This window comes from Pleurodeles waltl, chromosome 9, assembly GCF_031143425.1.
Source record: "Pleurodeles waltl isolate 20211129_DDA chromosome 9, aPleWal1.hap1.20221129, whole genome shotgun sequence".
Taxonomy (NCBI): Eukaryota; Metazoa; Chordata; class Amphibia; order Caudata; family Salamandridae; genus Pleurodeles; species Pleurodeles waltl.
Window position 1 is genome coordinate 882,027,521 of NC_090448.1, and position 26,041 is coordinate 882,053,561.

The 26,041-nt window shown below is 44.1% G+C and overlaps 1 protein-coding gene across 2 annotated transcripts in view; it reads right to left on the reverse strand.

Moving 5' to 3' along the window:
* Positions 1-26,041, reverse strand: part of CPSF2 (cleavage and polyadenylation specific factor 2) — a 188,865-nt gene that overhangs the window by 133,762 nt on the left and 29,062 nt on the right. For both annotated transcript variants that reach the window (XM_069208202.1, XM_069208203.1), the window contains 2 exons: positions 18,595-18,724; positions 12,790-12,905 (listed from right to left, as the gene is read on the reverse strand). In XM_069208202.1, coding sequence (XP_069064303.1) covers positions 12,790-12,905; positions 18,595-18,724 — 246 coding nt within the window. The remainder of the gene's footprint in view (positions 1-12,789; positions 12,906-18,594; positions 18,725-26,041) is intronic.

Sequence of the window (26,041 nt, forward strand, 5' to 3'; positions counted from 1 at the left end):
ATTGTTGATTGCAGAATCCAGTGTAAACTTCTTCAACTGATTGTTTAAGGGTGAGGCTGCAGCATCCAACAAAAATCAATTTCAACATACTCCAAACACGTTACAAAGAATGATTCTTTCTTTCACTTAAAAATGTGTTGCTTGCACCATTCATGCAAATTCATCTTAACATCACATTATCATTAAGCAGCAGTTATTTTTAAAGGCCATTCAGAATCCAGAACGATCACAAGCATTGTGCCATGTTGGACCCTGCTCAACTAGGGATTGTTCAGTAATTTAGGACAGAGACAATGCAGGTTTCTACCACCAACGACATCCACATGCTTTTTGACAGGGGAAGCAAAACGTATTGGTCCTGTTGGACCTCTCCGTGGCCTTTGAAACAATGTTTCACCTAGTAACTGTTTTTATAAAATGGGGGTTAGATTACTACTGCTTCAATTAGTAGTTTCTTTCTTAGGCAACCAGTTACAACCAAACTCTCTCCCACTTTTTAAATCGGCCTTCGGATAACTTTATGTGAAGTAACAAAGGGCTAGACCCCGAGCCATGCTTTCTTTGAATTGTAAAGACCAATGGTGTTAAGATCCGTCTCCAAAATCAGTTTGAAGACTGTATCATGGAAGCATGTTAATTCCTCAACATTAAACTACAACAAAAGGCAAAGCATGATCTTTGGCAACACATCCATTTGAAGCAGGAGATGGGGGGGATGGTGGACTACTGCTTCGATTATTACTAGAATGCCAATTGACTCTGGCTGGTCCAATTCTCATCTATCCCTTAAGGAGCATTTAAACAAGTTACATCTACGCATTTCCTCTTTTTGAATGTGTAGAGAAGGATAATGCTTCTGCTCCACACTAGGTACCTTAAAACAATTGTTCGGTCAGTTGTATTGTATTGTAAATATATTTATATAGAGCTTCTTAACCCATTCTGGAAAGCCAAAGAACATTACTGAAATGGTAGGATGCTACATCATAGGAAGTATTTGGTTGAAAGAGTGTTGTACTTGCTGTGAGCCTATGTGCAAAGAATTTGTCGCATGAGTGAGCAAAGAGCTGCCCTTGTCTCTTGTGTTGCAGTGCTTAGTGGTGCAGGAAGGATACCCAACAGATAAGAGTGAGCTCAGCTTGTATTTGCCAACTATTATGATTCACTCTACAGATCCCATATAGATTTTAAGGTGATTACTGAAAGATTTTCAATCCACCTTTTACTGCTATGAAGCGCATATAGATCTACATTTAAAGTGTTGTGGCTTTATGGATAAGAGGGATTTAACAGAACAGACATCTGTCCAGATCGTCTGTACAGCACACATCCATTGTTAATAACGCTTGCTAGTCTCCAGTTTTAATATGAGGAGGTCTGTGGGCAGGCCTGCACGGCTGGAGTATGTTACCTTCCTTTAAAATGCACCAGTTAAAACTGGCAGATACCTATGTGTATTAGGTGCATATCCTCTTTGATGATTGAATGGGTTTAGGCGGATTCTTTTACTATAAATAAGCATGTCTAGTGGTACATTCAAACGGTTCCTTTAACTGCCAGCCAGGACAGCGGTGTTGTTCAGGACCGCCTTAGTAGCCTCTCCAGATTACAGTTGGCCACAGCAGAAACCCATAGTGGCAATTCCTGTGGTATATAAGCACCATTCATTTGGCCTGCCTGGATTATAGTCGGCAAAGGCAAAGTCTAACTGTGGTGAGTTCAACAGCATTTGGACACTCTCTCCATACAGCCTGCATGTAAGACTGCCCCCTCAACAGTATCCAGGTTTGATATTTCTGTGACTGTTTGGAACTCCTATGCAATATGTGTAGTAAGCTGTATTATGTAGGAAACCTCTCTTCTGTGGTAGTGTGAGTGAGCAGTTATACTTAGCAGAGGATAGTGTGAAGGATTTATCTCACTCTCTCACCCCCCCCCCCCCAGTAAGCGAGATAACAATAAAGAAATCCAACACCAATTTATAAAAACAACAGTGATTATTGTATAAATTCAGACATCAAGATCATCTTTATCAGTTAGGTACCTTTTGACTTATCAATGTTTAAGTCACAGTAAAATACACCTATACTATAGTCTGCAAGTGTAATGTTATCCTAAGGGGAATAAACATATACTGCAAAACGGCACTTTGCAATGACTTACTGGACCAGTCTGTGGGAGTTAAGGTGAGTATGGGCAAAGGTCCAAGGCAGCACTATGAGGTCACTTTGGGAGGCACTGGGGCATCCCCCAGTGCAGAGGTGCCCTTACAGTGTTGGGTGTTCCATTCACTTTAATGGGAAACGGACCCGGACAAAAGAGGCTGCAAAAGGGGACTGGGTGACCAGTCCGGCTGAACCCAAAGGGGCTCTGTTCTTGAGGGTCTTGGCCACGTGAGGACACAGTCGGTACACTTTTACTCAGGCTGCGGGGCTCATGTGCAGTGGGGTTTAGAGCCACTGGGTTGTGCTGCTGGCGATCCTCAGGGTTCTTGGTTCCTGCAGAAAGACTGCAGGAAGCAAATAGGGGACCAGTTTGGTCAAACCAAAGGGTGGGCTCAGCTCTTCAGGTCTCAGGACCCTGTGGGTACAGTCTCTGACGTGGGCTGTGGGGCTCAGCTGCAAAGGTGCTTTGAGGGGTTTGGGCACAATGGTTAGAGACCCCTCAGTATCTTGGATCTGCAGAAGAGGATCCAAACAAGACAGCTGGGCAACTGTCGATGTGGGTCTCACTGTACCTTAAGTCCCTCAACGTGCAGGTCGGTTTTCCTTGGTGTTAGTGTCCGGACTGGACACAACAAGCCTTGGCTGCTGCAACTGCTCCGGTACCCAGGGTATTGTTCTGTGGGGCTAAATGGGGGTCAGCGTCTCGAGACTTGCTGGGAAGATGGGTCTGACCTCCTAGTGCCTCGATTACCTCTTCCTGGTAGCTTGCTCTGGTGGTGGACACAATGGTCAGCAACACTGTGGACTGGACAGCTGCCTGTGAATGCAGGGGAGTAGCCCCTCTACTCCAAGGGCGATCTTTTCTTGTTGTAGAGGTGTTGGGCACTCGTCTACGGATTTGAGGTGGTTGTCCAACACTTTGCATAGTTGGTCACAGAGATTGTATAAGTACAAGCAGCCTGGCACGGTTTTGTACCAATCTTTGCAGCAGGACTTTATTTCTCGCTCTCTTTGGTCCTTCTTTTCTCTTCCTCGGTTCCTGGTAGTCAAGTCTTGACTTGATCTGTATTCCTGGTCTCAGGAGGTCTCCTAAATACTCAATTTAGGGGACTGAAGAGTAGTAGCCAATTGGCTACTTACACTTGGGGTCAATAGACCCCCTAAGCTCGGTTTGCATATCAAAGGCGGCAGGGGCATTTTAAGTCCCTGGCAATGGTAAGCAAATGTACTAGCCATCCTGTTGGCAGAGGTGATAATACCTCCTGCCAGCAATGGCAAGCTGCGTGCAATTTGTGTGTAGGTCCCTTAGGGTGGCATAAGATATGCTGCAGCCCTTAGGGACCCTCTTTAGTACCCATGTCGTAGGTACCAAAGTACCATTTACTTCGGACTTACAGGGGTTCCAAAGGTCTTTACCAAATGTGCTACAATTAGACATACTTTGTTTTAAGGAATGGACACTGGCACTGAGGATTGGTTAGCAGGTCTCAGTATACTGTCACATTTGAAAACCAGCATCTCGTGGTTCTAAAGCAGGCAAAAAAGTGTTGGGGAGCATCTGCAAAAAAACATCCAGTTTCCTACAGTATGTACTGTTCTGGTTTTGAATGTTGCTCAGGTTGATGCCAGAGGTTCCGACTTTTTCTACTTCTCGGAAGAAACATTTTTTAATTTTTTTATTTTCCTCCTGAAAGTTAGATTTACCTTGTAAACTACTATTTTTGGTTGACTGGCAAAGAGTTCTAAAGTTTTGCTAAAGAATTATATATATATATATATATATATATATATATATATATATATATATATATATATATATATATATATATATATATTTTCAGGGATGATGAGTTGAAGGGCTAATTCTGAGCTTAGCCTTCTGTGGAGGAAATATTGCTGGAATTTCACCAACAACATGACATAACGTGTATTTGTAAAGTGAACATTCTCCCAGGTAGTGTCTTTTGGCCTTGAAAAAAAAAGATGTTTATTGTTACCCAACTTAATCATAATCAATTTAACAACCTTAGAAGGATGAAAGGCTAAGAAAACCCACAGAGATTCAAACCTGTGTTCATGAGTTCAAAGACAGATCATTTGAGTGGATGCATTAGTCTAGTGAGCCACTGACTTGCATTTTCTGTGAGCCTTCCCACTGGGTATCTCAAGGGAAGATAGAACTGCTTTAAAAGGTAAGCACTTGGCTACTAGTAACTGGTGTAAGTATAGCGTTAGAAACCCCGGTGTCAGGTGTTCCCATTGATGAAAGTGTAGTAGCAGTCTTTTGGACCCTTTGTAATGTTTATGGTATCAAGCAGAGAGCTCCTCACTACATGTCATTTGAATAATCTACCTGTGATATTAGGAATGTAAGAATGGTGTGTAATTTCTGATGGCATGCCAGATGAGAGAAGATGTTTCTTGGAAGTTCACATATAGTGTCCTCATTGACATGGGTGGTCATTTGAGTCCATGGGAAATCTGAGGTTCTTACTTAATTTGCAGTTGCATGCAGATCCTCCAGCTGTATGGTACAAATTGCCACTGGCTGGTGGTTGTTTCAGTATCCACAGGTTCTGATCTCTGTTTTTGTGAAATGATTATTAGATGACTGACTATCATCAATTCAGCGTATGAGGAGTCATCAAACTGAACTATGTCTATGACCATAAGATCTGTGTTTCATATGTATAGTTGCAGCATGTGAGGTTGCATGACCTGATCAAGTCTGGCAGGGGATGAGGTGTAGGTTGGGGAAATCATTGTGCCGTGCAGTATGCCACAGTGCAAGGCATCCTGATGTGTAAGAAGAACTGCATTGGTTTGATCCAATTCAGGGTATTCCTCACAAGCCAAGCTTTTCTAGTCACAGCAGTAATTTTCTGATAATGGACAGTGTCAAAGCTTATTGGATACATTAAAAAAAGTATTACTGGTGCAACTCCATTTTATCCACTGTTACTTTAAATTATCCCAGATGGATATCAATGCTGCCTGTGTCTAGGTGAAACTCAGATTGTTAGTTCAAGAGTAGGTTATTCTTCTCAGCAGAGTTGGAAAACCAAGATGAGCACCATTCTTATCTGTTTTCCAAGGAATGAGACAATGAAAATGTGTCTGCAGTTGGCAGGGTTATATGGGTCATGTTCCTTTTCTTGATGAGTGATTGGATGAGGAAAGTCTTTAAACTGCATGGAAAAACTGTGGTGTTTAGGGACTTTTTCAAATTGTTCCTTGCCAAATAATTCAGCATATGATTTAAAATAATGCTTTTAAAGCTTTTGTAGGGTCCAGGATCTGCTAAGGACTGGTTAGGTAAATTCCATATTAGTTAGCTGTCTGAAGGAAGTTATACACTGTTGATTGAGTGTCTCATTCTTTTTTTTACAGGGAGGATGATGTTAAAAGAGATGAAGTGGTGGTGAATTTCGTATTACAGCAGCATCACCAGGGGAAGTCAAGATTCTTTCCAGGGTGTGTCCGTCAAGGAGGTCTCCTCCCCTATTACAACTTAATGGAAATAAAGATTTTTTTTGAAATAACTGTAAGGAAATGGCTCCCTGTTGCAGTTACCCCCCACTTTTTGCCTGATACTGATGCTGACTTGACTGAGAAGTGTGCTGGGACCCTGCTAACCAGGCCCCAGCACCAGTGTTATTTCACCTAAAATGTACCATTGTCTCCACAATTGGCACAACCCTGGCACCCAGGTAAGTCCCTTGTAACTGGTACCCCTGGTACCAAGGGCCCGCATGCCAGGGAAGGTCTCTAAGGGCTGCAGCATGTCTTATGCCACCCTAGGGACCCCTCACTCAGCACAGACACACTGCTTGCCAGCTTGTGTGTGCTGGTGGGGAGAAAATGACTAAGTCGACATGGCACTCCACTCAGGGTGCCATGCCAACCTCACACTGCCTGTGGCATAGGTAAGTCACCCCTCTAGCAGGCCTTACAGCCCTAAGGCAGGGTGCACTATACCACAGGTGAGGGCATATGTGCATGAGCACTATGTCCCTACAGTGTCTAAGCAAAACCTTAGACATTGTAAGTGCAGGGTAGCCATAAGAGTATATGGTCTGGGAGTCTGTCAAAAACGAACTCCACAGCTCCATAATGGCTACACTGAATACTGGGAAGTTTGGTATCAAACTTCTCAGAATAATAAACCCACACTGATGCCAGTGTTGGATTTATAAAAAAATGCACACAGAGGGCATCTTAGAGATACCCCCTGTATTTTACCCAATTGTTCAGTGCAGGACTGACTGGTCTGTGCCAGCCTGCTGCTGAGAGACTAGTTTCTGACCCCATGCGGTGAGAGCCTTTGTGCTCTCTGAGGACAGAAACAAAAGCCTGCTCTGGGTGGAGGTGCTTCACACCTCCCCCCTGCAGGAACTGTAACACCTAGCAGGAGCTTCAAAGGCTCAAGCTTTGTGTTACAGTGCCCCAGGGCACTCCAGCTAGTGGAGATGCCAGCCCCCTGGACACAGCCCCCACTTTTGGCGGCAAGTCCAGGAGAGATAATGAGAAAAACAAGGAGGAGTCACTGGCCAGTCAGGACAGCCCCTAAGGTGTCCTGAGCTGAGGTGACTCTGACTTTTAGAAATCCTCCATCTTGGTTTTGGAGGATTCCCCCAATAGGGATAGGACTGTGACCCCCTCCCCTTGGGAGGAGGCACAAAGAGGGTGTACCCACCCTCAGGGCTAGTAGCCATTGGCTACTAACCCCCCAGACCTAAACACACCCTTAAATTTAGTATTTAAGGGCTCCCCTGAACCTAAGAATTCAGATTCCTGCAACTTACCGAAGAAGAGGACTGCTGAGCTGAAAAACCCCTGCAGAAGAAGAAAGAAGACACCAACTGCTTTGGCCCCAGTCCTACCGGCCTGTCTTCTGCCTTCAGAAGAAAACTGCTCCAGCGACGCTTTCCCTGGGACTAGCGACCTCTGAATCCTCAGAGGACTGCCCTGCTTCCAAGAGACCAAGAAACTCCTGAGAACAGCGGCCCTGTTCAACAAAGACTGCAACTTTGTATCCAGAGGAGCAGATTTAAAGACCCCTGCAATCCCCGCAAGAAGCGTGAGACTTGCAACTTTCCCCCCTGCGACCCCGACTCGACTGGTGGAGAACCAACACCTCAGGGAGGACCCTCCGGCGACTCCGAGACTGAGTAACCAAAGTTGTCCCACCTGAGCCCTCACAGCGACGCCTGCAGAGGGAATCCCGAGGCTCCCCCTGACCGCGACTGCCTGACTCTAAAATCCCGACGGCTGGAAAAGACCCTGCACCCGCAGCCCCCAGCACCTGAAGGATCGGAACTTCAGTGCAGGAGTGACCCCCAGGAGGCCCTCTCCCTTGCCCAGCTGGTGGCTACCCAGAGGAGCCCCCCCCTTGCCTGCCTGCACCGCTGAAGAGACCGCTTGGTCTCTCATTGAAATCCATTGGAAACCCGACGCGTGTTTGCACACTGCACCCGGCCGCCCCAGTGCCGCTGAGGGTGTACTTTTTGTGTGATCTTGTGTCCCCCCCGGTGCCCTACAAAACCCCCCTGGTCTGCCCTCCGAAGACGCGGGTACTTACCTGCTGGCAGACTGGAACCGGGGCACCCCCTTCTCTCCATTGAAGCCTATGCGTTTTGGGCAAAACTTTGAACTCTGCACCTGACCGGCCCTGAGCTGCTGGTGTGGTGACTTTGGGGTTGCTCTGAACCCCCCAACGGCGGGCTACCTTGGACCCCAATTTGAACCCCATAGGTGGTTTACTTACCTGCAAGAACTAACATTACTTTACCTCCCCCAGGAACTGTGAAAATTGCACTGTGTCCACTTTTAAAACAGCTAAATGTGTTTTATGTAAAAAGTATATATGCTACTGTGATTATTCAAGGTTCCTAAAGTACTTACCTGCAATACCTTTCAAATGAGATATTACATGTAGAATTTGAACCTGTGGTTCTTAAAATAAACTAAGAAAATATATTTTTCTATAACAAAAACCTATTGGCCTGGAATTGTCTCTGAGTGTGTGTTCCTCATTTATTGCCTGTGTGTATGTACAACAAATGCTTAACACTACTCCTTTGATAAGCCTACTGCTCGACCACACTACCACAAAATAGAGCATTAGTATTCTCTTTTTGCCACTATCTTACCTCTAAGGGGAACCCTTGGACTCTGTGCATACTATTCCTTACTTTGAAATAGTGCATACAGAGCCAACTCCCTACAATAACTCTTTCCTGAATAGACTACTATAATTCTGTGTTCTTCGGTCTTCTCCAATAGTGTACTCTGCATCTTTAATACATCCATAATTCAGTTCCTCAGCTCAACAAGCAGAGCCACAATCCAAAAATCACTTAAAATCTCTTCAGTGACTGCCCATCTATCCATAAATGTGGTCCTTAGTCATCATGCTAGTGAACAAAATGCACCAAGCGACATCCAAAGGCTTTACACACAGTATTCCTCACTCAGACTTCGATACATAACTGCCCAGCTTCAAATTCTCAAACTGTGTCATGCTAGATTATGTGGTAATGTCTCTTAAATTCTTATGTAAAAATCCTGAAACTGTCTTCTGATCCAAGTGTGTGAAATTTAGTAAAATATCTACTTGTCAATGGGACAGGTTGCTTTATAAGTCTACTTGTCCTGTAAAAAAATATACTTTTCCCTTTGGGGCTATGTAGTGCAGCGACAAATTATGGCAACAATCTCATTATATAAGAGCTCCCATAACAGCCTCTCTTTTATGTGAGGCTAATACTATAAGTAGTGCTTGAATACTAACATTTTCCTTATTTTGCCACCTTTCTGCAGATCTACATAGTAATGCTGGAGGTAGCGGTAAGCAATAGTTCAAGAGATGGAATACCCTTTTGAGTTTGTGCAAACCTACTAACTTGCATGTTTTAAGGGTTTTCACCATCTCTTCGTTAATCATTTCTCACACTGAGCAAGGCTGGAAATTAACTCCTGCAAAGGGTCAGAAGTAATAATACTTCCAGGGTTGATAATCAAAGTGAATGGAGGGAAAGTGATCTTGTTAACCCTCAACAGATTTTCACATGAAGTTAATCTACTCATCCGTATTTGCCCCTGCTAAAATACAGTTCAAACATTTTTTAGGAGTATGATTTCTTGGTCCACATCTGTAAATTCATGAAATATGCCAATCTACTCTAACACAAAGATGCATACTATGGGTTCACTTTGTGACTAAGAATTGGACTCTGATTAGGTCTGGCGTTAACCTAGACATTTTTTTGTATTAAAATTCTATACCTCTATCGGATGGCTTCACTGTGAATGACCACATTCTACCCCTTCTCAAGGAGCATATTAGAACACAAAGTAGTTGTGTTCAGTTCCAGAACTATTGTGGCAATGCGTACTTTGAATCCAAAAAATATTTTTGCTTTTTACTAATACTTGTTACAATGGTGAGGGCTCAGCAGCATCCCACAACAATAACATTATACAAAAGTAATGTGAAAACAAGACACATTGACAAAACCAAATGACTGACCTGCAATGTCAACCTATTGGCTTTGCCAATTCTTGTATATTTTCATGTTTCCCATAATCTTGTTGAAACCGGTTATACTGACTTTCCATTATAAATATTTTTTGGAAGTACTAGCATGCGTCAAAACATTTTGTTGAAAGAAATGGTACCGAAAGTAGATAAGCAAACGTTTTTTTCCTAGTTGGATTTTCTTATTAAAATTTGAAAGCAAAGAATCATCGATCTTTCAAACTTCTGCAAATATTTGCATCTAATGAGAGAGAATTCGGGGAGCACTATACATAGCCTCATACTGTTAATCTTTGCAAACATGTGTACAAATTACTTTTTTCAGGAACCACTGTCAGTAGGGCAGTCCAAGCTTACAACATTTAGAGTGCTCACCCGAATATTAAAGGCTTTGCATTAATAAACCATAAATACAGGCTCAAACAGCATTAACATATGGACACAAATATTACCTCTACTGCTGACAATTCCCATTAATGCTCCATAATGTGGTACTGTAAATTGGCAGTCAAAGGGTTTGTGCTACCAGGGGTTGGACCTACATGTCCCAAGGACAAAATAAACCTGAAAACCTGTTGTCCTTGACCCCAAACAATAGGTACTGTGCGTCAGGCCATAGGAATTTCACCCCCAGCTTCTGATCAAAGTGCATATGGGATGAAGAACTTCTACAAACAGATCAGAAATCTTTTTTTCTCTGATCCCTAATTTTTATGCTTTGGACCTAGAACCTACTGTGGCAAGTTACCACTGTACCTGGGTAACGATGTACTTTAGAAATGGCCACTCAGTCATCACCTTTAGAACTCTAAGGTTATGAATCTGAACATGATTCGTTCAGTGTAAACACATGGTAAACGTGAAATTGAATAAAGGTTTTAAAACATAGCTGTGATGAGCAACATAAAAGTGGCACATCATTTTTACTACAAAGCACTACACACAGGCATGTCTTCTGCAGAATGCAGTATTATATATTTTGCACAAAGTACGAAGGATATAAATGACTGTGTTAATGTGAGGTTGCTGTACTTTCATGCAAAACAAAAGCATTATTAGTTGTTAATAAACATTTTGAATAGGAAATGCTGAAAATGTAGAAACTTCACTCACACACAGCATCAAAACTCTTTCCACAAAGGAAGAAATTCAATTAAACCCTATCAAGCCAGGCAACCACCCACAGGTATCACACCAGCAATTCATTAAAATGATTCGCCCCTCATTAGGGGTATGAACCACTATATAAATGTAACTACAATAAAATCTCATTTGTGCCAATGTGTGTTAAAATTAGAAAAAACAATGCTACAGAAAGTGCCACATAAACTTAAATTAATTATATACTATGTCACATAATTTGATTTTCCTTGCCACATAATTTAGTTACCCCTCTTAGTATGCTCCCTAATTTATCCCTACACTGATGGGCAATTGCTCTGGGCACTGACTGAATACATCACTTCAATGTTGGTAACCCAATGAATGTACAGGACCACCCTGACTGAAGATCAATGTATGAAAATTCACATATCACTCAGCAAATGTAAAGGAACACACTAGACATGCCAACACCATCCTGACATACAAGGTAAATTGAACTACAGAAAGTAAAATTTTACTTAAAGATGCACTCTGAAGTAACTTCAACCCTAACCCGAAACTACCAAAATATACCATCACCCCCTCAAGCATCAAATATACCGCCACAAGTCTTACAGGTAGGTGAACTTGAATTTCTCTGCACAGTTAGGAACAAATTAGTCTATGCACTCACATACCTAGACTAGCAGAGCCACACATCTGGAAAAATGTCCCTTTTAAACAGCACCAAAGACTCGCATATAGGACACCTCAACATTTATGACACAACGGAAAGGCGGAAAATGAAGCCTATTAACTTACCCCAGTCGCAATGCACCCAACATTAAACACGACCAGCACTGCAATACCCAGCACCTAAAAATCACCAAAACCCCCAGGATACACCAACAGCGCTGTTTTATGCCATCAACACAGTACTTGGTGCATTACAGATGGCAATACGATGCTTTTCACTGCCAACAGTTCACAGACTACACACCAATCTCATTATTTTATGCATTTAACACAGTTGCAAGCATGATGCAGTTGACAACTAACTACATTCAGTGCTTTAAGTGAGCTACACCCACTCCAGGGGACTGGTTCGCCAGTCCCCCAAAGCCTAGTGGACTTGCACAATTTGACAACGCAATTATGTGCAATAACATGCACTTCAAACAGCCCAGGATATGGACAACCACACTCTCCTGGTCAACAATGAGCACTAAGTAGCTCAATGAGAGCTATAAAGGCCATACCAGTAAAAACGCAAATTATGCTACATAAAATTGTAAACCTATTTTTTTAATAGCATAAACCAGCCTAGCATGTTCACGGCTGCTTGCAAGTGTGAAAATCCATTCACAGTGCTGTGATAGTGACTTGTGTGAAAGCGAGAGAACATAACCAGGTCAGCACATGATGCCTTCAGTTAGTATGAGCCTGCATCCAGCTTAGAATATGGATGCAAGAGCCTGCACTGCAACACAAAATGATTTTTAGAATGCATCAAGAATGTAATATCACCCTATTCAAACATAGTAAAATTTCTCAAAACACTCAAGGAAGGTCATATTTTGTTTACATTTGAAATCAGTTGTTTTTAGGTGTTCCAACTAATCAGCTTGGCAAAACAGCAATAACTGTTTTAAGTGTGTCTTTGTAGTGGTACTGTACAAGCTAAAGACAAACACAGACCATGATCTCAACAGAGTACCGAGATTCCCTGTAGGTAAGATCAGGTACATCCATAAATAGCACATACATGCTGGAGCCACATGAACCACAGCACTTGCAAGCACGTGCCAAGGAAATGATCAAGCCTGAACAACAGGGCACCACTGATTAAGTCAAGACAATATAAATACAGAACATAATATACACCCAAAACAAGGAATGCGAATTATGCCACTTCGGTTGACATTTAAGTTTTTCTACTTTACTATCTTGGTTACTCTACATATTTTTCTACGCATTCCACAGTTATATCACAGTACTTACTTAACAGCTGTTCATCTCTCTGCTTCCTTCGGGGTTGCACATACGTAGCGTTAAAGCAATCTGTGATAAGCAGTGAAGGCCGGCTGACCATTTCCAAAGAGCACCCATTCAAATGGCTGGATAAAAGAGACAAGCAAAGGATATGAGAGACATTCACTCTATTAATTGTAATGTTATGGCAAGTCAAAACCCAAAACAAAGAGAGTGTGGGATTAAAGTGGATGTGGGTGTTGTGCACTGACAGAACAATTCTTGAAAATTACAACGTGGCACCTACATGGGGTATCAACTAGTGTCCACTGTGATAATCATGAAGGCAAATGAATACACTGGGTTAAGATGTCAGGTAATGGTACAGCACAGCAGCTTCAGCCTCTTGGTTAAACCTTGAGCCCAAATAAGCTCATGCTATTATGAGATACCTACATTTAAAAAAGCAAACACTAATCATGCTGACCTTACATTTAAGTCGAGGTCAGACTTTCAAGTGAATTGTGTGGGAATATTTCAGAACATAACGTGATGATTAGTACTCTGGTAACAACTGCTCACTATGATATAATGCAGAAAATAGGAACAAGAATGGATACGTTTCCAGGATCAGACCATTCTACCGTGGTTAGAACAGCCAGAAACTCTGATGCAAAGGACAGTAGGTTAATCCGCCCTGATGTCAATCCTTGCATGTCACATGATTTATCATAATACACTGTTTGCCGAGGACTCAAGGTAACAGCGGAGTGCTTGACAGCATTTTTAGTTGGCAGGAGGAACACTGCGAGAACAAGTCAATTATTTAAAAAAACACTTTTGCTGAAGACTGTCACGCTAATATTAGTTGCAAGGGAAAACACATTTGAAAACAGATAGAACCATAACTATAAACAAGGAAGGGGTAAAACAGAAAAAAGTAAAGAAAAGACTGAGGCAAAGAAGCAGCCCACTCAATCTGTAAGACACTTAAATACCAGGTGTTCATGTTGGGCTGCTTTAGCATCAACAACGTCCTGAGATCTGTGTAAACAATCCAATACAGACTATTAGAACTTTTAAAATCTCCAGTATTATATAATTTAATGGGGCAGCTGATCCTTCCATGGTCTTTGACTGGGATATAATTGAATTTGCATTTATATAGCACTCACTACCCATAATGAGGCACTGAAGCGCTTCACAGTAATTAGTACGTTACACAGGAGCCCAAAGTTATTGGCCAGTCAGTTGGTTACTGGGATTAGTCTTGTGCTTGAAAAAGAAACCATACCACGCATTTAGTCCAGGGTCTATGTGGTACATTAATCGCGTGGGTGTAAGCAAATGGTTGATGGAATGAATATACATTCTCAGGCTGCAGGGATAAGGTTTTAAAAAAAGAGATTAAGACTGACAGGCATGCTATTTAGATTAGCCTAAATACACAGGAGGCCCGGAGAAAGTGGAAGAGAACGACATTCAAGATAAACAAAGGAGGGAAAACAAAGTTTAAGTCAAGGTGAATTTTTCAAGCAGTTTTCGAACTATCGCAGGTAGATCATGTTTGTGATAGAACGCAGTCTGTGCATGTAACCCTGTAGAAAAAACACACGTTAAGTTCTGCTCTAAATGAATGAGGCTTTTACCAGTCTTTCTTTCTAGAGTCACTTTTGTTTTCAAAGAGGTGGCAAATACTTACCTCTCCGAAAACCCAACCCGGTGCTTGTTGAGACCCCTTTAAGATCAACCGTCAAATACTGCGACATGTAAGCACATCTCAATACCCATAATTTTGACAACACCCTTGAAAAAAATTATATCACCACGTCGCCCTTTTCACTTCCTATGTTTATACTAGTGCTGTTTGCTTTTTGATGTTCCCTCCTTCGTTATTCTTGATAGAAGTAGTGCTATTTTCACTAGTTTACAATCATTATTGAACCAACGAGAGGACATATGGCCCGGTCTCTTCTTTTAAGCCACTGGTTTTGTTAGCAGCGACGTCAAACACTCTGCCAAACAATTGTGTACAAAACGGGCTGCTGTGGTTCTATTTTTTAATAGTTACCTTTGACGTCCAACGTTTTCCCATAACGGAAATGAAAGTTAGCCAAATACAGTGGCCAGTGAGTCACTAAAGCACTTTAGTGCGATGAAATAGTAGTGTGTGTAAAAAAAGTCTCTTCAAATTTCACACTATAACATATTATGCTTTTGATAATCGCTGCATAAAAGGCACGAGCTTTGAAACATAACATAAAAGAATTTTGTTAAATGTGTAAATATTTTCTAACTTTCAGAAGCAGTGCCGATTTCAAACAAAGGGAAGGTTCAAATAATTTCATTTGTATGATCAGTATGAAAAATGCCAATCGGGAAGATACTATGGACCAATGATGCCCCTCTCTGTGTTCTGTTGCACTTACTAATCATGCTTTATTTTAATGCTATGAGATGCCCTCAGTGGCCTTTAAGGACCATAACACACAGTTAACATTTATTTATTTCCTTTCTTATGGTGTTCACTTGACAATTTTATGTCTAGTGCTTCGTACTGTGGGTGGGTTATCCTGTATCATTGTGCTACCAAATCTGGCAATAAACAGAACAAATACTAGAAAAGGTGATTCCACAGGCTATCAAAATTTGATTGAGAGGCCAGCCAGGATTAAAACTTCAGCTTGCTCTTTTCCCGACTGACAACTTGACAAGATAGACCATGCAATATCTAGGCCCAATCTCTTATAGCTGCAGGATTACTGATAATGTACCATAACATTGGGCAGAGTCAACTCTATGGAAACTAAGTCTTAATGTGACCTAGATACAAAAATGTTATTGAGAGTGCACTATAAAAGCAGTTCAATATATATTATTCAATCAACTTTACATATATGCACGGTATAATGAGAAATACGTGCTACTTTTGGGTGAAAAACGACTTGACCATTCTATGCAGGATGTTTTAGGAATTGTTGGACTGAGGTAAAATACAAACAACTGCAATGTGAGTATGTAGAGACAGATATTTTAATTTCAACACCACATCTGTCTGCTTAGTGGTAACTAGAATTATGGAAAAATGTAGGAAGCTGGTCTGGTGGGTACCTATGGTACTTACACCGTATACCAGGTATCCCCTCTTAGTGAAGTGTAGGCAGTGTCTAGAAGCCAGGCACTCTAGAGGTAGCTGTAGATGAACAGCCAAGGCTTATCTAGGAGACATGCAAAGCTCATGCAATACCACTGTAGTCACAAAGCACTTCCACACATGAAAGAAAACACTCAGTTGTACAAAAATAAAAGGTACTTTTTTTTTTTTTTTTTAACAAATCACCACAAAATACTAGACAGGTAAACCCACCCTTAGGAGGTAAATAATACACTACATATACACACTAGTAATCAGAACAAGCATAGAAAAGGTTGGAAAAACAGTGCAAATAGCAATAACCAATAGTGACCCTAGGGGGAAGCACAAACAATATACTAAAAAAATGGAATGCGAATAAGGTACCCCCTAACCTAGGTAAGTAAAATGTGTAGAGGGGACCTGGGTGTACTAGAAAACCACAGAGGTAAGTAACACAGTACCCCCTCAGCGGCCAGGAAGGCAGGAGTAAAACATTGAATTTTCCCCAAACCACCCAAAAGGATGAAAAGAAGAAAAAGAAGACACCCAGAGAAGACTGCAAGAAAACCATCCCTGGATTCCTGAAGAAAGAAGACCTGTGGTGAGGGAGGACCAAGTCAAAAGTCACAGTGGAGTCCAGGAGGAGTAGGAGCTTCTACCCACCCAGCTGTGGATGCAGGAGTTGGTCAACAGTGATGAAGAACAGGTCAGCACTGCATCCCTGGAGCCGGAGAAGATTTCCTGATGGATGCAGATGATGTCCCCCACTGGAAGGAAGATTGCAGAGTGGTGTGGGTGCAGAAATTCCACCATCAAGTCCTGGCAAAGGCAAACTCGTGGTTAGTGGAAAAGGGGTTTTGCCAGGGACCAGCAAGGCCCAGGAGGATGAGTCATAGAGAGCCCTTAGGAGCCGAGGCAGATCCCTTGGAAGAGATGCAAACAAGCCTTGACAGCTGCAAGAGACATGGTGCACGGGGGTACTGTCCTGCGTGGGAAGGCAAAGGCTTACCTCCACCAAAGGTTGGACAGCTGGCAGAGAGGACCAAGAGGACTACTCCGGACCACCACTCGTGATGCAGGATCCACGCAGCTTAAGATGAGAGGAGATCCATGCAGCTGGTTGTCGCTTGTTGTAGGTGCCTGCGGTTTCATTCCAAGGGAGATTCCTTCTTCTTCTTGTGCAGGCTGAAAAGTTGCAGTCTTCTGAGAATCCACGGCCGGGGAAATGTTGCAAAGCTGGCAGGAGACGTGGAAACAAAGTTGCAGAAGAGTCTTCTTTGTTGTAGCAGCGTTTTTTTCGGATCCTGGGGGGTCCAGTCGCGGTTCCAGTGGCCAGAAGTTGAAGCAGAGGTTGCAGAGGAGTCCTGCTGGAATCTGAGCCAAGTCTGAGGACCCACTCAAGAGAGAGACCCTAAATAGCCCTGAAAGGGGGATTGGTCACCTAACCAGGTAAGCACCTATCAGGAGGGGGCTCCGACGTCACATGTCTGGCCTGGCCACTCAGATGCTCCCAGAGTTCCCTGCCAACCTCAGAAACAAGATGGCAGAACCCAGGGAACCTCTGGAGGAACACTGGGCACCACCCCTGGGGTTGTGATGGACAGAGGAGTGGTCACTCCCCTTTCCATTGTCCAGTTTCACACCAGAGCAGGCACTGGTGGTCCCTGAACCGGTGTGGACTGGTTTATGCACAAAGGGCACCAAATGTGGCCTTCAAAGCAAACCAGTGGCTTGGGGAGGCTACCCCTCCCAAGCCAGTCACACCTATTTCCAAAGGGAGAGGGTGTTGCCTCCCTCTCCCAAAGGAAATCCTTTGTTCTGCCTTCCTTGGCTTGATCAGATCAAGCAGCAGGAGGGCAGAAACCTGTCTGAGGGCTGGCAGCAGCTGGGCTGCCCGGAAAAACCTGCAAGACTGGTGGTAGCAATGCTGGGGAGCCTCTAAGGAGTCCATGGAATCATACTTCCAATACTTACAACAGTATTGGGGTATGATTCCGACACGTTTGATACCAAACATGCCAGGGTTCGAGTTACCATTATGTAGCTGGACATTGGTAGTGACCTATGTTCAGTACACACCTAAAATGGCATCCTTGCACTCACAAAGTCCAGGAAAATGAATCTGGAGTTTGTGGGGGTAACCCTGCTAGTGCAGGGGTACCCTCAACACAGGTACCTGCACCGTGCTCTCTGGGTTGAGAGGGCCTACCATAGGGGTGACTTATAGTGACCTGGCGTAGTCACCTGAAGTGAAAAAGGGTGCATGCACCTGTTTCACGCAGACTGCAATGCAAGGCCCGCAGAACCCTTTGCGTGGGCTCCCAATGGGTGGTAGAATAACTGCTGCAGCCCATAGGGATCCCCTGGAACCCCAAAGCCCTGGGTACCTAGGTACCATATTCTAGGGACATGGGGGGGGGTAAGTATGCCAATTGTGGGAAGAAAAAGGTACAATTTAGAGGAGACAGCAAAACTACTGGGGTACTGGTTAGCAGGGAACCCAGTAAACACAGTCAAACATACTGACAACAGGCAGAAAATGGAGGTAACCATGACAAGAAAGAAGGTACTTTCCTACAGAAACACAATACAAAGCATCACAATTAGTTAATTTTGTGTTTAAACGCCTCAGCTTGACAAATGCATGGCCATACTGAAAACAAACCAGCCAGTCAATTTATCCATGCTTTGAAACTTACATCTCCCGTTTGTGGTTAAAGTCAACAGCATAGATTATTTCTTCTTCTCCATCTTTAACAATTTTCCAGATGGTGCCTCCAATCATGTGGCCAGCAGGCAGTGGCGTGATGGACAGACCATGGCCTTTGCCTGAAACAGAATAATCATTTATGAAGTAGCTTGCAACTCGCAGACAAATAAAACAGTGTATTGTATTTTGAGCATAGAAATTCTAGGATAACAATCTCATGTATTTAATTTTGTTTTGTGGTTTGCATTGGTGTCCTGGAAACATACACACTATATGCCCTACTCCCAGTTTAAGGCTACAAGGATGTCCTCATCCGATGAACCATTGTCAAAGGCTACACTGGAAACTCCTGGAGGTTTACTAGTTTTTTGTTAGGACAGGAAGTGTTGTTGGTTCTGTACCCTGTCTGTTTACAGTCAAAGCACCAAGCCTTTTTGGGATCCTAGTTTTTGACCTGGAACCTACCCTTGGATTGTTAAGTGTCTCTGGTCCCACCCTCGTTAACAGGTTTTTGGGGACCTACAGAAGACCCTTCACCTTTTTCTTTAGACTGTCCACCATCTTTCTCTTGGGGGTGCATAGCAACCTCTTTCTTTTGGTCACCCCTCCCTGGCTCTTTCTAGACACTCTAGCTTTGAATCAAATGATCAGCATTCCTCTCCAACTCCTGGGGGGAGACAAAACCCAGGTCCACCAGGTATTGGGCAACTTTTCAGAAATACAGTTACTTAACAGATGTTCTTTCATAAGCAATTTATAAAGCCCATCATAATCTTGCACCTTATTTCTCTTCAACCAACCACCTAGTGGTTTCACTGAAACGTTTACAAAATCTACCCAGGACTGACATGATGTTTTCCGAGACTCCCTGACCTGGATCCTGCACTTATAAGACACGAGTCCAAAGCCCTCAATTAGGGTATCCTTCATGCAGTCATAGGACTCAGCATCTGTCTCATCCAGTGCCTGGAGCCTATCACTGCACTTTCCTGAACACATCTCCCAGAGTAGAGAGCCCCAATACCTTTGGCTGAGTTTCCTCATTTTACAAGTCTTCTCCCAGGCTGTAACCCATTTGGTGATATCATCACCCTCTGTATAGTTAGGGACAATCAATATTTTATGGTCAAAAGCTTCTTTCTCCCTATTTAAAATGTTGCTCCCACTACAGATGGCCCCCTAGGCACATCTCAATTATTTCATTTTCTATAGTTAAGAGCTTAGCCTCTAAGTCTATCCTCTTAGCTAGTTTTTGAAGATCAGCACCTTCACTATCTCCACCTTCTGGGGTACTGTCAGACGTGTTCCCAATGGTGTTACTATCAGTAGGATTACTGAGGGAATCCTCATCCTTCTCAGCATCCTCTTACCCATTCTCATTATGGGTTTCTTTACCCACCATGGCTGTATCATTTTCTCCAAGCAACACTTGTAGATGTGCTTTAGTGGGTTTAGACCCCATGGGAAGGCTCCTTGCTTGGCAGAGAGCCTTAAGTTGGACCGACTTAAGGTTTTTGTAGGGGCCCAGGTTGAACTCCTGTGATGGGCCTGCTGCCTCAGTCATGGTTTTAATGCAGCTGGGACCTTATTAGAAACTCCGAAAAAAATCTAAATCTGCTTCTAAAAGGGCCTAACTAAAAAGAGTACTTTTAAATTCTAAACAATTTGGACTGGGGGACTTAACACAAGGCCCTCACAGTTATTTTTAAACAATAAGGAAAAATTGGAAATTGGAAAAATGTTTCCAACTAAAGACCATTTTGGATCCCTTAGTGGAATCACCTATTAACTGAGTGGTACAGCACTTGTCAAGTCTTGTACCCCATCGCTGGGCCTCCAATGTAGGAAGCGGACTCTTTATATGGTATACAAATATGAGGTATATCATGCAAACAGTCCAGGGGCTCCCTTACGAGTGGACAGGGTGCTCCTTTAAGGGGTAGTGTGGTCGAGAAGCCTTAGGCTTATCAGACAGGAGTGTCAGACATTTGCTGCATACACACAGTCAATAAATGATACACAAACTCAATAAGGAGACATATAGCAATTTATGAAAATGATACTTATATAATTTTAGGTACCAAGATCATCACGATCAGATAAGTAGGTTTAAAGTTCTGAATTTTTACAGGTTTGAAAAATCCACACAGTGTCATTTCTGAAGCAGTATTGTTATTTCTATGGAGAAAAGGTATTTACTGCATACAGGTACATTACAGCAACTAATGAGACCAATCTTCTGGAGTTAAGGTAAATATAGGGCAAGGTCCAAGTCAGCACCAACAGGTCACTTTGGGAGGCACAGGGGTGTCCGAGTGCAGAGGTGCTTTTCAGCCTCGAGTACCCACCCTAATGTTATCTTATGGGAAAAGGAACGTATACTCCATGTGGTTACTTGACAACGACTTACAGGACTGTTCTCTGGGACATGTAGTGAGTATGGGGCAAGGTCCGTAGCCATACCAGGGTCACCTCAGGAGGCTCTGGGATATCTGGGTGCAGAGGTGTGTTACTGCGTTGGATGGCCCTTTCACTTCAATGGAGATCGGTCTGGTCAGAAAGAGGCTGCAACCAGGAACTGGGGGACCAGCTCAGGGGAATCCACAGGGAGGCTCGCCCCTTGAGATCCTCGGGCACGTAGGGCCACCATTGGCCGACTCCTCCCCGGGCTGTGGGGCTCAGGTGCAGTGTTGTCGTTTGCAGTCGGATTCCGGTACAGGAGATACTCGAGGTTGGAGTGGGCCTACAAAAAGAGGTTGCAGGCGGTGCCGGGAAACCAACAGTTGGCACACCTAAGGTGGGCTTCATCTCTGGCCGGTCGGGGAACCACGCAGGCGCCGCTGACCCACTTCAACTAGGGCTAGGAGGCAGGGGTGCAGTGGTGCTCTTTCAGTATCAGGTTTTGGCGGTCCAGAGGCCTCGCAGTTGTTCTGGGGTGCCTGCTGGATGCAAGGGAGCTGCTCCACTGCTCCAGGGGAGTGCCCAAGTTTTGGTTGAAGGCTGACAGTCCTCCCAGGCTTTTGGAGGCACAGGCAGTTGCAGGAGCGGCATTCTTTGGCTGTTGAGGACAGCAGGCAGGACAACGGGGCTGGGGCCAAGTCAGCTGCTGGTCTTCTGTTCTTGCTTTTACGACTCTTCAGGGTCCATCTTCTTTTAGGTCGACAGGATATAATTTTCTGGTGCCAGGGGCTACCCTAAATACTTCATTTAAGGGTGTTAGGGGAGTGTAGGGTAGCAGCCAAGGAGGTACTTACCCCTTGGTAACTAAGCCCTCTATATGACCACTTTCAGTGGGAAGTGGGCATAAACCGGTCCCATAGTTCCTAGTCCTGCCATCACCAAGATGGCAGATATTTAAATTGTGTCCATGCCAGGCAGCTCACCAGTGGAACGGAACTGAGGGTGGACACGCCTTTCTGACTACTAATTTTCCCGCCTGTCCAGGTGCCAAATGGGCACAGAGTCCCGGGTGGTGGGGGTGGGGAGAGCGTGGGTCGGCATCTCCTCACTTCTGAGGGAAGCCAGATCTGTGTACCAAGGGCATTGGGCTCTTTGAAGCACTCTACCTTGGAAGGCAGATTTGCAGGTCATCAGAGAGCGGAGGCTCTCATCCCTGGGGGTCAGAAATGTGTCTGTTGGTGGCAGGCTGGCTAAGACTAGTCAGTTAACACACCAGCAGTTGGTAGGTTTTTCAGGGGGCACCTCTTGGTGCATGTATTAATAAATCAAACGCTGGAATCTGTGTGGGTTTAATAATACGTGATGTTTGATAAAACAAATCCATGTTTTCAGTGAAGCCATCATGTAGCTGGGAAACTCGTATTGACCAGTGTCCAGCAAATGTTCTTAAAATGGCTTCCCTGATCACTTATGATGTCTAAGAATCAACAAAGACATAGCAGGGGCATATCTGCTCTTACAGAAATGCCAACACGTAATAAAATGCACCCTGCCGTAGGGCTGGAAGTCTTGCTGTAAGGGTGACTTACATATATTCCATGCAGTGTTTTAACTTTTAGCTGCACAAAGACATGCAGCCTGCAATGACAGTCTGCATAAGCTAGGTGAGCAATCCCAGAGGGTGGCACAATACATGCGGCAGCCCGTGGGGAACCGCTTTGGTACCCATGCCCTAGGTACCTAGCAGACCTGCCAACTTCACCGAAAACCTCAGAGTGAGGAGGGATTAGGGCCTTGGAGGGGGCGTGGCCTCATGCTGAGAAGCACCTAAGAGGCACTTTTGCCCGCACCGCAGCCCCAAAACCCCTCGCCTACTAAAAAATAAAAAAATTAAAAAGCTTGCTGAGGCTGCTGCCCATGTCCTGTAATGTTTTCACACCCATTAGTGGACATTGGAAGTTAAAAGCAACCGAAAAAAAGAGCTGAAAACCACTGTTTTCAGTGGTTTTTAGCTCATTTTCCCTGCCACTGTGTGATATTGGCTCCTCACTGGGAGACCGTGAGAGGGGAGCCAATATCATGTGTCACATGGCGGCACCGTGTGAGTTGGCAGGTCTGACCTAGGGTAACGTTTACTAAAGACTTGCTGGGGTGCCAAAGGTATTGCCAATTGGGGGGCCAATTATGCAGTTTTGTGCAAGAACACTGGCACTGAGATCCTGGTTGGCAGGTACCCAGTGCATTTCAGGTAAAGTTGCATCAAATGCCAGGCAAAAGCTGGGGGACTACTGCAACAAAAACCCAGTTTCCTACAAGATGTTAACCATGATTGGGATACATGGTCTCATTCTGTGCATTTTGCAGGTATTATGAACTTCCATTTAGGCACCTTTTTAAATATTAAAAAAACTGGTGATGTAGTGCAGAATCAAGCATGTGTTAAGGTTTGCAAGTACCCATTGTTTGAATGAACTGTGAACATTCCACTTCAGATTTGTTCTAGTCAGCTTTGCAAAAGTCAAAGTCTTAGTCATTTACACAATTCACATTTCGGACATCAACATTAATGTCCTATGCTCTTCAGTAGCTGATCATACAATAGCTATGCAATGGCAGTAGGTAGTTATAATAGAACGGTAGTATATGATGGCATTAGCAGAGCATGAACAGCAGCACCTGATAATATAAAGGATCAAACTGTGCATTTTGAACATTGTACACTTAAATCAATAAAAAAGAGTGCAGCTGAAATCTGTGGATCAAGTTTGTATCATGTGAATGAGGCAGACAGATGTTCTGAAACCTACACGTGATACAAACTAGCTGAGTGGTAGACATAAAAACCAACGATTGTGAAATTGTTTTTATACTTGCTTGATGTACTATCGTAGTCTTTGCATTAATGCACATTGACACTCATTTTAAATGTACTGACATTTGTATTTCGGTGTTCTACTTTACACACTTATGCCTCACTGCTTAAGAAAGCAAAGCCTCGTTTTGATGCTGGAATAGACAAGTAAGAAATTGCAGATTTGGTGAAGTCACCTTTCTACTGGACCCTATTGCATCTAGCTTTCCAGGTCCCTTGCATTCTTCCAAGACTAACTAGGTACCTGCTTATTAGCAGCTTTTAAGAGTCACAGTGAGACATATTCTAGCCCCTGGTTATTCCATTGCAGAAAATGTGTAAAAGAAATTTCAAACTGAAATTAATTTAGCACTGTATGCTCAAATAGAGAATTGCTCGCCTATTTATTTTTTTTAAGCTTTATTTATAGATTTTCAAATAGAGAAATGTAACAATGGCGACCTCATACAACTCAATAGCAATAAAACAGGCTGCATATATAAACAAGTAAAAGAGCTTGGGTGGTACAGCAAGAAGTCGAGTGCTCTCAGTGAGTTGTGTGTGTGGGTATCAAGCAAAGCAGGGTCGGGCGTGGACAAGCCAGCTAAGGTGGCGGACATGAGTCCCTGAAGCTCTGTCCGCCAGCCCACAAATCGCCATCCAGTCTGGCGTGGGCTCCTGCGTGGCAGCCCCCTGGGCAGATAGGAGCATTAGCCTGATGCTCTTGGAGTGCGTGATTGCACCCAACTGAGTCTCCATCCGATATACACGGGTGGTGTGGCTGGCCCTGTGAGTGGTGGCGACTACTCGGAGATAGGCTGCGTGGGCCGCAATTGAATTTCGAGGCACTAGAGGACGCGGCCCCCGATGACCTCACAACTCTTCCTTCAGGACTGCTACTTGGGAGCAAAACACCGGGCCCCAGCTGTGATAGACTGAAAAAGAGACACTGCATACGGCGATAAGAGTACTGCCTCCACAAATTGCTTAAGGCCTGAAGCACACAAGGTGAGCAGCGGCAACGAGCCTCTCTGCATTCAGGACCTGCGCTGCCTTTGCCCCCTCGACTGGCCTACTCGGGCCCCTGTGGCCTACTCCCACACCCCAGGTCCATCACCTGGAGGACAACACAGATGACATCAAAGGCTGCTTCAGTAACATCCGTATACTGGGCCTACCCGAAGGAGTCAAAGGTAGCAATCCTATTCAATATCTTGAGACCTGGTTCAAATCCTTCAGCTCGGCCACAGAACTCACCCCGTTTTTTTTAAACTGGAGAGAGCACACTGCGTGCCTGCCTGTCATCCTCCACCAGGAACCCCTCCCCGGCCCATGTTGGCAAAACATCTCTATTTTAAGGACCGGGATGCCCTCCTCCGAGCTGTTCGCTGAGCATGCCCACTCAAAATAGAAGACAGTCATTATGCTCTTCCCGGACTACACCAAGGCAGTCCAGCAGCAAAGGTTGTCTTTTTCTGGAAGTCAAATTCCGCCTACGCCAGCACAGAGTCCAATATTCGCTCCTTTTCCCAGTCAAACGACATTACCTTGTTCTTTAGCGACCAAAAGGAGGCCTGGGACTGGACAGGCCAACGATACGGAGCGGCAGCAGTGGACCACATCAAATCTCTCCAATCATATCCAAGTCTAAGAGAAACAAACAAAGCTGCTCCCAAATAGGGAGAACTCGGCAAACATCCACAACACTGCCCCCCAGATGTAGAACAAATCATTGGGGACAGATGACATGCCCTGCGGTCAGCAGCAAACATCACACCTCACAGCATAATCACTCATGAAGAAAAAGACTCCCACCTCTTCACTTCGGACGAAGACACACTCTTGTCGGAGGACTCCCGCAGGGACCCGCCCCACCCTCAAATGCCACAATTGACACTCTTATTTGACCATAATCTGAAAAAGCCCACCATAATTTTCACAAACGATGTCCTGGCCGCCCCGTTACTTTCCCCAAGGGTTACCGCTCACCATACATACCTCCTGCTGGTCTCTGCCCCTTCCCTTCCCTGTTCCGGGTCCCACCATCCTATACACAATTTCCGTCAGGGATCTTCCATACCAGCACCACATTTGAGTTTTTGGCCACCCCCACAGTTCCTAGTTTTTTTTTTTTTATAAAAGGCCCTCTTTGGGTGTACTGTAGTTATGGTAGGCTCTCCCTGTT